The 11,801-nt window shown below is 42.3% G+C and overlaps 1 protein-coding gene across 1 annotated transcript in view; it reads right to left on the reverse strand.

Annotated features, from left to right (window-relative positions):
- Positions 1-345: 345 nt before the first annotated feature.
- camk2b2 (calcium/calmodulin-dependent protein kinase (CaM kinase) II beta 2) overlaps positions 346-11,801 on the reverse strand; it is a gene marked incomplete at both ends in the record, with an annotated part of 23,617 nt that continues 12,161 nt past the window's right edge. The window contains 6 exons of the mRNA XM_080509867.1: positions 346-581; positions 688-782; positions 2,375-2,450; positions 3,161-3,209; positions 4,179-4,223; positions 9,774-9,811. Coding sequence (XP_080365993.1) covers positions 346-581; positions 688-782; positions 2,375-2,450; positions 3,161-3,209; positions 4,179-4,223; positions 9,774-9,811 — 539 coding nt within the window. The remainder of the gene's footprint in view (positions 582-687; positions 783-2,374; positions 2,451-3,160; positions 3,210-4,178; positions 4,224-9,773; positions 9,812-11,801) is intronic.

Here is an 11,801-nt window from a genome sequence, read left to right on the forward strand (position 1 = left end):
CCAACTTTTAAAAACTTTTTTTTTATTCCAACAAAAACATTAAATTCTCCCTCATAAAAGTCACATTTCTTCCCATTCTGCTTTAAAACATCCTGCTCAATTCCAGCATTCCAACTCTACTTCATTGTTTTTCTATCCCACCCTGTCGCGTCATATTCTATTACTTTCAACTCTAGGTTTTCCTCTGTCGTTCTATTATATTCGGCTTTCGCAACATTTCACTCTGTGACATTTCACTTTCTATTCAGCCTTCTATTCTACTCCACTGTACAATTATCTTTCATGGATATATATAAACCTGCACGGCGGGTTTTTGCGCAGCGCCGGCGGCGTCGTCGTCGTACCTCAGCCCTGCAGCGGCGCGGCCGCCACTCCCGAGCAGTGGAAGTGGACGTTCTGCCAGCGGCTGTCGCGGCGGTGCCACACCCGGGTCTCCTCCGACTGGCTGGAACGCGGGCGGCCCTGCCCGTCCACGAACTGCGTGAGGCGGATGTAGGCGATGCAGGCGGCGTCGTCGCCGATCACGTGCACGTGGGGGTTGAGGATGGTGGTGTGGATGGGCTTGCTGTTCTTGGCGAGGACTGAAGGGGGGAAGAGGGGCAGACCAGTTGTGGCGGCGTGTGAATAGTATACAATCCAGGACAGAGCAGCAACGACAGCGCGACGACAAAAAAGTGGCGGCCTTACGGTTGTCGAAGTAGAACCTGTGGAAGTCCATCCCCTCCACCAGGTTGCCGAGGCCCTCGGGTTCAAACGAGGTCAGACCGGGGTCGCAGATCTTCCTGCAAGTCAATTTTTACTATTAGATTATTGTTATTATTGCATTTGAACAAGGCTGTGAATCACGTGACACAAAAATTTAGTTTGTCATTCAGTAAGACGAGGCCTTAAATATACGTCCCGTCATGATGACATCAGGCCCCGCCCCCTCGAAAGTCAAGCGGCTAAATTAGTCCGAGCTTAGTTTATGATATTAAGGCTGCGGCTCAATTCTACCCCTTAGCCCTTCATCTTACCCCTTTGAAATGCGCGTTCATGCGTTCACTACTGTGCAGAGGCGGAGGGGTGAGGGGAAGGGCTATTCACCCCTCGAAACGAAGCGTTTACAGAGGCACACTTTAAACAGAGGGGTAGGAGGACATGGCGCCGAAGGATTCGCATTTCACATATATATGCTTCTAAAGTTCTATAAACCTGTTGTGTTTTATACTAGTAAGAGCGGCAGTAGCGCCTCCGTCTGCCGTATGTAGCTTCCGTGTGTATTTGTTTGGTAGAGATTATGTGTTTATAACATTTAATTATTACACTGTAGAGTTCCAAGGTCTTCTAATAGGGGTGTTTTGAAAACAGGGACCCCCGAGCAAACAAGGAAGCTCCTCCGCTTTCACATGGTGAATGAGGAAATATTTCTGAAGTCCAAATACGGTGCAAAAACTGAAGTAATCCGTGTCTCCGTCTATTTCTTTGTCTTGATGACAAACCTTGAAGGTGGAAAACGAAACAAAGCAGCCAAGCTGCCGGTTGAATTTGGGACGGCGTGACGACGGTCCTGCTGGAAAATCAACAAACATCCGTGGCTCAGCTCTGCCGATATAAGGGCGCCCCCTTGTGGGCGACACAAAAAAGCTAAAAACGCAGCCACTTTCAAACTGAAGTCCAACGTAAATATACATGTTTTAACAAGGAAACGTGGGATTTCCAGGCGACGAATCCTTTAAAAACATGAGGAAAGTGTTTGATCTGGACCAGAGTCTCTTCAGGGGGAAAAAAAAAACCTCTTTGATTTTGGGGCGACGATCTCTGCTGGATCAGAGGATGTGACGCAGTGCGCAATGCATTCTGGGTAGTGAACCGACGAATCAGAAGACGCGGACAGAAGACGTTGGAGAATATGTGGCGGGCAGACGAGGACCAGAGAGGAAGAACTGTCATTGATATGTGGTGGTTGTTCGTGGCTACCCGTTAGCCACGAGCTAACTAGCCTAGCCACCACGGGCCAAAGCGGCAGGACTTCCGGTTTCGGTCCGGCGACAGCGCCCCCAAGCCAGCAGCTGGCGTAACTGCGTGACTTTGATCTCTGAAGTGAATATGAACGACACCCGAACCAAACGAGGGGGGGGGGTGGAGATTCTTGGCTCCGCCCCCTCCCACGAAGAGTCTGTTGCTCCACTGCTCGCATGTGTTTGTGTTTAACGTTCCAATCTGTTGGGTTTCCATTACCGACGACCACCTACACCCCCCCCCTCCCCCACACGTCTACATTAATCAACTGAAACAACAGCTATAATTACTCTTTAATCCTCTAATGCAGCACATTTTTCTCCCGCATCAGACGGATTGAATGCAAACAGGAAACGAGTGGTTTGTTACTCACGCGTACGCCTCGAAGTCGCCGTTGTTCACGGCTTCGATGAGCTGCTCCGTGATCTTGATGATCTCCTGCTTCCGAACTGCGGACGAGAAACACATCAAATATTTAAAACATCGTGACTTGTTAATGTATTTATCAGTGAATAAACTGCCTTTTATTCTTAATCAGTTTCTACTTTAATACAATTTCTATATTATGTTAAAAATGTGTTGACCGATCTGATGAGCATGAGCCCTTTTTTAATTTATTATTATGATTATTATTATCAATATCAATAATTATTTTTCAATTTAGATATCCATATTATTATTATTTTATTATGAGTATTATTATTACTATTAATAAGAATAATAACAAATATAATTTTTTTATTATTATTAACAATAATATAAACATGTATACATCATTATTATTTTGTTATTATGATTAGTAGTAGTAGTAGTTGTATATTCTCTAATTAGTATTGTTTATTGTATTTTTTTGGTGTGCATGTTTATTTTTTGCATTCATTGTTAAAATAATTTCAGTCGAAAAGTTGCATTTTACCCTGTTTCCACGGAGATAGAGCATTTTCATAAAGTTTCACCTTTAAGAGCCGTTTGCAAAAAGTTGTGTTTTCAATGGCTCCGAGCGCCGTCATGTAAAACGGACAAACCAAAACACCACGAAAGTTTTTTTTTTCCATTTTCAATTGAAAAAAATGTTAAAATAGTTCTGAGTAACTTCTGTCGGAACTGTAACTGAGTATTGATACTGCAGTGTGTGGAGGAGCGCTCGTCACCCTCTCACCTTTCACGTCTTCATCCTCGACGGTGGTGTTGCTGCTGTCAGACGACTCCTGCAGAAACACACACTTCAGTCAGACACACACGCACGCAGACACACACACGCGCGCGCACAGTCGCATGCAAAACACAACAACACCTGTGTGCGTGTGTGTGTGTGTGTGTGGCACCAAACACACACCACAACACACTCAGGCCCGGTTTACACGACAACGTTTCACGTCACAACACCTGGACTGTAAGAGAAACGGGTTGCGTTCACACTGCGGCAGCGGAAACACTGACGACGATGTAGCTAGCATGCCGGGCCACGGGAGGGCGCTGTTGCTTGTTTATGTAATAAACTACACAGAGACTAATAGGCCATTAACATGAACAAAAACGGAGAGTGCCCAGATATTCGTATGGACTGACGATAAATTACTGTAATTTATCATCAGTTGCACCCACCAGGTTAAAAAAAAAGGAAAAGAGAGAAAGAAAGTTCGGAGTTACGTGATGCACCTGAACGCATCACCCATGTATTAGCATGAAGCTTGTTAACCTGTAAAAATCCATCGTTTACTCCGCAGGGGGGGGGGTCAAAGCTTGTGAAAAAAGGTAGTGGCTTATAGTCCAGAAACTACAGTAGCTGGACGACAAAACCGTGAAAGAAAGTAAGTATTTGTAAACACGAAATAGCATTTTACGTTAGCAATCTGCTAGCACAGATTGCTACATCACGTCATACTGCAATTACTGTCGGTTTATTTACACCGACGCGATTGCAGCCGCCGCTACGACTCCCCAAATATCGCACACAGTTCGATAGCAGGTGCAGGATTGAACCCGAGTCCACCGAGCTCCGCTCATCCCACCACCAGGGGGCGTCGCAAGACAAACGGAAACACCTGACGGGACGCCTGGCGTCCTCTCATGCACAAACAAACCTCGGGGGGAGGGGGGACGAGGGTGATGGACGGGGAAGATAAAGACAAGAAATGAAGCGATAGAGTGGGTGGGGGGGTTGAGGGGGGTTATACCTTGGTCCCATCTACTGGATTATGGATTACAGTAGTCTGAGGCTCCTGGAGGGAAAATGGAGAGAGAGAGAAAGGAGAGAAAGTGGAGGGACAGATGAATGGAGGATGTGTTCAATGAGAGATCAGGATGATCATTAAGAAGTCGAAGACTAAAGACTGGAAGTGGTTCAAGATAGACGACGCCAATTTTTACATAAAGTTACAATGTGGTCGACTGTGTCTGTAAACTTTGGTTTTTCATGTTTAATTAAAATATTATAATCAGCTGTGTTTCTTCAGTCGGCCCCTCGTGACTGTTATTTGCCAACTTCATGAGGGATTATTTTCTCTGTTGTGTCGGATGTGAGGGTGAAACAGATGAAAGTTTATAGAGTCGATAAAAACTGGAGTCGAGCACGTCTGTGTGTGAAATATGAACAAAGAATTTACAGGATTATCACGGAATGCTATCAGGCAAAGCATCACGTTTTTGTATCAGTTCAATGCTAAACATGTAGCAACCAGCTAAGGCTAAACATGTAGCAACCAGCTAATGCTAAACATATAGCCACTAGCTAACCCTTAACAATGTAGCCACCAGCTAAACATGAAGCCACCAGCTAACATTAAACATGTAGCAACCAGCTAAGGCTAAACATGTAGCAACCAGCTAATGCTAAACATATAGCCATGAGCTAACCCTTAAAAATGTAGCCACCAGCTAAACATGTAGCCACCAGCTAACGCTAAACATGTAGCAACCAGCTAATGCTAAACATATAGCAACCAACTCACACTCAATATACTATAGCCACCAGCTAATGCTAAACATATAGCCACTAGCTAACCCTTAACAATGTAGCCACCAGCTAATACTAAACATATAGCTACTAGCTAACCCTTAACAATGTAGCCACCAAGCTAAACATGAAGCCACCCGCTAATGTTATCTGCTGTTAAGAGATGTACGAAAATAAAACCTAAATTAAAAACCAATATCATTACCAATTACATACATTCTTTCGTATAAACTTCTGAGAGGCATTCAAATGTCAGTAGCTCATCACAAAATCAACCTCTGATTTTAACATGTTTTTTTTCTTCTTTGTTTTAAACCGAGTCACAAAACTACACGTCTTATATCAACACTTCATAGTTCTGTAAACTCCTACTTTTTCAGTATTTTTTTCACTTTCCTCCACTGCTTAGCAAATATGCAAATAGAAATTAGAATAACATGTTATACAAGCAGTAAAATGGGCAAGGGGGGGGGGGGGGGGGGGGGTGTCATCTGCATCATTAAAAAAAAAAAACAATGATGGAAATACAAAAGAAAAGAAATTGTCTTTCAACACTTTATGACGGATGCCTGGTGAGACAATGAAAAATGTGGGGAAATATTTCAAGATCCCTTGTGTGTGTGTGTGTGTGTGTGTGTGTGTGTGTGTGTGTGTGTGTGTGTGTGTGTGTGTGTGTGTGTGTGTGTGTGTGTGTGTGTGTGTGTGTGTGTGTGTGTGTGTGTGTGTGTGTGTGTGTGTGTGTGTGTGCGCGCGGGGCACTCGGAGCTGCGTACCAGTGCAGCTGACCCCACGTTGCTTTTGGGGCTGGTGACTGTAGTGTTTCTGCTGCTGTTTGTCTGCGGCTGTGCAGGAAGAAACACACACACACACACACACACACACACACACACACACACACACACACACACACACACACACACACACACACACGGGGAGGTGTTAGTGTTCAGTCTGCAGCCGGGGCCTGCCGGGCGGGTGGGCGCTGTGGGGAAATCAAACCCACACGGTGAAACAAAAACTCCTCGCAGATTATTCAAAAGGGTGAGAAAATGTGTGTTTGGTGGATTATTTCCTTGTTGTAACAAATCAGATTAAATCCGGCTCGTAAAATTTCATCCATTAGCATTTAGCTGTGATTAGCATTATCGTGTTAGCTTCATTTCCTATGAGCTGTTTACATGTTGGTGGTTTAGATCAGATGTTTTGTTGTCGTTAATTCATAAGTCTGTTTCTTTAATAAGAGCTGACATCCATATCATAGAGCATCTTCCTCCTCTAGCATCCAGATTACAGAGCATCTTCCTCCTGTAACATCATATTATAGAGCATCTTCCTCCTCTAACATCCAGATTATAGAGCATCTTCCTCCTCTAACACCAGATTATAGAGCATCTTCCTCCTCTAACACCAGATTATAGAGCATCTTCCGTCTCTAACATCAGATTGTAGAGCATCTTCCTCCTCTAACATCAGATTATAGAGCATCTTTCTCCTCTAACATCAGATTATAGAGCATCTCCCCCCTCTAACATCAGATTATAGAGCATCTCCCCATCTAGCATTAGACTATAGAGCATCTTTCTCCTCTAACATCCAGATTATAGAGCATCTTTCTCATCTAACATCCAGATTATAGAGCATCTTCCTCCTCTAACATCCAGATTATAGAGCATCTTCCTCCTCTAACATCCAGATTATAGAGCATCTTTCTCATCTAACACGAGATTATAGAGCATCGTTCTCCTCTAACATCAGATTATAGAGCATCTTCCTCCTCTGACATCCAGATTATAGAGCATCTTTCTCCTCTAACATCAGATTATAGAGCATCTTCCTCCTCTAACATCCAGATTATAGAGTATCTTCGTCCCACTGACTGATGTAAAGGACAAACTCCACGTTAGACATTTAACTGTAGTTTCTTAAACACGTAACATTGATGTCAGCAGACTTTCCCACAGTTTACGTTTATCGTCACAAGGAAGAAATAATCCAGTGAAAACACGTTTCCTCCCTGTGCTTGTTTTTCATCACATTAAAATGTCCAAACGAGCAGTGGACAGTCGCTCTCAATCTCCTCGGCAAATGACAGGAGTGACATCTGTGCACCTCTGCAACATCTGGCAGACGTAAAGAAAGCAAGCGTCCATTTCCCACCATTAGGCTCCGTTAATGCATCTCGCGTCTAAGTCAGGGAAAAAAAAAAAAAAAAGTAGCAAATCCAGCTCTGAGAGGCTAAAAACACACACACATTAAAAAAAAAAAAAAAAAGATCACACCAACATGTCCACAGACAAAATCAAAAACATGCAGTACCTATGGCAGGCCTGCAGGCGGCACTGTGACTCAACACACAAAAACGATGAAGAAGACGGAGAACACAAGAACGAGACGAGAGGATTTCTTGTCTCATTTTCACAACAACGTGACATCGCATCATTTTAATTTTTTTCATTTGCGAAAAGTTTTGCGTTTTGAACCGCAAAGTTTTGAAAATGACGTTTTTCCAGCAGGGCCACTAGTGGGCGCTGCTGCTTCTTCTTTTTGATGAAACCACACATACGAAGAACAATACGTTAGAAATATTAATTCTATACATTCTGGTGGACGGAAGTTGGATTGTTATTATGGTGACTGTCAAAATAAAAGCATCGAAAAAACTGAATCTAAAGAAACAAAAATCTATTTTAAGGGTAGACAAGCTAAAGTATTTTTAAGGGATCCTCCTCCTCTTTCTCCTCCTCCTCCTCCTCTTCCTCCTCTCTCCTCAGCTGGCCTGATGCTAATCTCAGATTATTTTCCAGCAGATGATTAATCTATCATTACATAATCACAGGCTCTCCTTCGTGTCACATGACTTCGCTCCAAACCCCCCGGAGCCGTTTCACAGTCCAACGCTAAAACCCTCCGACTGTCCTTCACTGCTGCTCTCCTATTTTCACCACAATTTAACAGTCAGAGACGCAAACTGCAGAGAATCTGAGAGACGAGTCATAATCTGGACGATAGAGGAGGAAGATGCTCTATAATCTGATGTTAGAGGAGGAAGATGCTCTATAATCTGGTGTTGGAGGAGGAAGATGCTCTATAATCTGGATGTTAGAAGAAGATGCTCTACAATCTGACGTTAGAGGAGGAAGATGCTCTATAATCTGGATGTTAGAGGAGAAAGATGTTATATAATCTGGAGGTTAGAGGAGGAAGATGCTCTATAATCTGGATGTTAGAGGTGGAAGATGCTCTATAACCTGGTGTTGGGGGAGGAAGATGCTCTATAATCTGGATGTTAGAAGAAGAAGATGCTCTGTAATCTGGATGTTAGAGGAGGAAGATGCTCTATAATCTGGATGTTAGAGGAGGAAGATGCTCTATAATCTGGACGTTAGGGGAGGAGGATGCTCTATAATCTGGCGTTAGAGGAGGAAGATGCTCTATAATCTGACGTTGGAGGAGGAAGATGCTCTATAATCTGGACGTTAGAAGACTGTTGTAAACAGTAGTTCTGCACATGCTCAGTAGATAAACAACAACAATGTTTCCTCCAGTGTGTCATCACTCCCAGTCCACATTCTCCTGCGACTGGGTGACTTTTATTTTGACAGTCACTGTAACGACAATCCAACTCCGTCCACTAGAATGTCGTTGTTTGTGTCGGTCTCATGACAAAAAAACAATCAACATCACCCGCTTGTAGCCGAACATTCATGTTTCCACGCAGACATACATCGTAAACGACGCATTTTAACTTGAAAGGTTCTTGTGAGTCTGTATAACCTGGCGTGAAGAAAACAAACATCTCATCGGCTCTCCTGCAAAAACAACCTGTACGACATGAAAAAGTCCCGCAGACTCACAATCAACGACTCTGGAAGAAACAAAACGTTTTTCACCAAAAATCTTCTGATTTCAGCTCAAAACTGAACTTTTATCTTCTTTTATCAGGTTAAACTGAGTTCTGGGTCGATGGAACGAAATAAGACACGAAATGTCCTTTTTTATTATGTCGAGAGAAACTTTCACTGGCAAAACATTCGTAAAATAAAACCAACCATCCATCCATCCATCCATCCACCCATCCATCCATCCATCAGACCACCATGTGGCACATAAATGAAATAAAACTAATTAAAATATATATCTAATAATAATATATTGCAATGCAACCCTGTTTAAAATCAGACAAAACTGAATTAGAAAATTTGAATAAAATAAAATAAAATTAAATAGAGGGAATAAGTCAATAAATACCTAACAAAAGCAATAACATTAAAAAAAGCATTATTGAACAAAAACCTGACGGAAAAACAACAGAGCTTGAAAAATTTTTAATAAAATACACTAAAACACTAAAACGTAATCAAATAAAATAAAATGGCGTAAAACTGAAAAAGGGTGAAATACAAAGAAAATATGACGAGAAAGGCAAAGCAAGTAATAAAATAAAAACAAAAGTTCTATCAAAGTAAATCAAAAGTAGGAAAATGTTATGATTAAGAAGGCTTATAAAAAATAATATAGAATATTAGAATTATAAATAAAAAGTGCTGTTCAGATAAAAAATGAATCTGAAACCGCGCTAGATAAATTAAAATATACATATATATATATATATATTTTTAAAAAGGAACAGTTCCTAAGACCTGAGCATTTATTTCTTCTTATTTCTACATCATGAAAACTTTGTTGACGTTAAAGTTTCCTTTCAGGTTTGTTGTTCGTAGCTTTTGAGCTGAAACTGATCGTCTGTGAGCCTGAAGGTGAACAACCAGGTGAGGAGGAGGAGGAGGAGGAGGAGGAGGAGGAGGAGGAGGCTCACCTTCACGTCGGCCTTCTTGTTGAGGAGACTCTTGGCTGCTGCAGAGAGGCAGAAGGAAACACCGTCAGACGGAAGAGTACACATCCTACTGCTGCACACGCAGGAAATAACAAAATCCACAGATCATCCAATAAAAGCTGGAGGGGGAAAAAAAAGAAGAAGTGAGAAATGGATGAGTGGAGGAGCTTATCTGCCATGAACTGAACTGAAGGACGGCAGCATCCCTCCCTTTTCTCTCAGGGAGGGTGGAGGGGGGGTGGGGGTGAGGGGGGTGAGGGAGGAGGGGGGGGTAAAAACCCTCCCTCCTCGTCCTCCGTGCTGCAAAAAGACGTCGAGAATCCGACAAACACACATTAAATAAAATAAAAATAAAAATCCTCTCCAATCCAACTGGCACATCCTCACCACCGGGGGGGGGGGGGGGGGGTAATTCTACATATAATCCACACTGAGGGAGGGAGGGAGGGAGGGATGAGTGGATGGATGAATGGATGGATAGATGAAGGAAGGTATGGATGGATGGATGATGGAGGAATGGAAGGAAGGAAGGAGAGATGGATAATGGATGGAAGGATGAATGAGATGGAGAGATGGATGAATGGATGGATGATATAAATGGAGGTATACGGAGATGGATGGAAAGATGGAAGGATGGAGGGCTGGATGAATGGGGTGATGAATGGGATAGAGGGATGCATGGATGGACAGATGGATGGATGGAGGGCTGGATGAATGGATGGGGTGATGAATGGTATGGAGGGGTGGATGAGTGGATGGATGAATGATGAGTGGATGGATACATGAAGGAGGAATGGAAGGAAGGAAGGATGGAGAGACGGATAATGGATGAAGGATGAATGAGATGCAGGGATGGAGAGATGGATGGATGGATGGAGGGATGATGGATGGATGGGGTGATGAATGGGATAGAGGGATGCATGGATGGACAGATGGATGGATGAAAGGCTGGATGAATGGATGGGGTGATGAATGGTATGGAGGGGTGGATGAGTGGATGGATGAATGATGAATGGATGGATAGATGAAGGAAGGTATGGATGGATGATGGAGGAATGGAAGGAAGGAAGGATGGAGAGATGGACAATGGATGGGGTGATGAATGGGATGGAGGGGTCGATGGTTAGATGAATGAATGGGATGGAGGGGTGGATGGATGAATGGATGGGGTGATGAATGTGATGGAGGGGTGGAGTTTGATGGAGGGGTGGATGGATGAATGGGAGATGGAGGGATGAATGTGATGGAGGGCTGGATGAATGGATGGGATGGAGGGGTGGATGGATGGAGGGATGGAGTGATGAATGTGACGGAGGGGTGGATGGAGGGATGAGATTAGGAGTGAGAGCCTGGTTGCAGGTACGTGATAATGGGTTGGTTAATCTCTGGATTAACTTCACAGAGGAATTAACGTCGACCTCCGGCTTCCTGTCGTTTTCAGAAATAAAACCAAAAAGAGGAAGAAATAAAATCCTGCTGCAGATTTCAAAACCCTCCGAGTGAAAAAACCTGTATTTTGAAAAAAAAAAAAATTTCCCTTCAGAAATACATGACAAATACATGGATAGTACTAAATCCACTTTTATTTTAAATGTAATTTAAATTAAAAAAAAAATCTATTATGCTTTCAAATATTTTATAATGGATTTTTTGTAAAAACAAAAAACAAAAAAAAAAATCTTAAATTTTTCATTTGAAGAAAGTGATTGTATGTTGTGTGATCTCCAAAGTGCATATTAGGAAAAAAATGAATTTAGTTTATTTTTCTGTTGTTTATTTTAGTCTGGCTTTGGTCGTAGCTGTAAGTTACTGGAAACTATTGTTGTTTTTAGTTTAATACAAAGAAAAGAAAGTGAATAATATCTTAAAAATATCTACAAATAAATAAATACGTTTAACAAAATATTCACAATATAATTTTGTCACAAAACTTTTTTTGGGGGAAAATCTTGTATTTATATAATAACAACAGTAATAATGAAAAATATTCTAAAATTCTAAAATTTGTTA

The sequence above is a fragment of the Blennius ocellaris genome (genome assembly GCF_963422515.1).
Source record: "Blennius ocellaris genome assembly, chromosome: 15".
In the NCBI taxonomy this organism is placed as follows: domain Eukaryota; kingdom Metazoa; phylum Chordata; class Actinopteri; order Blenniiformes; family Blenniidae; genus Blennius; species Blennius ocellaris.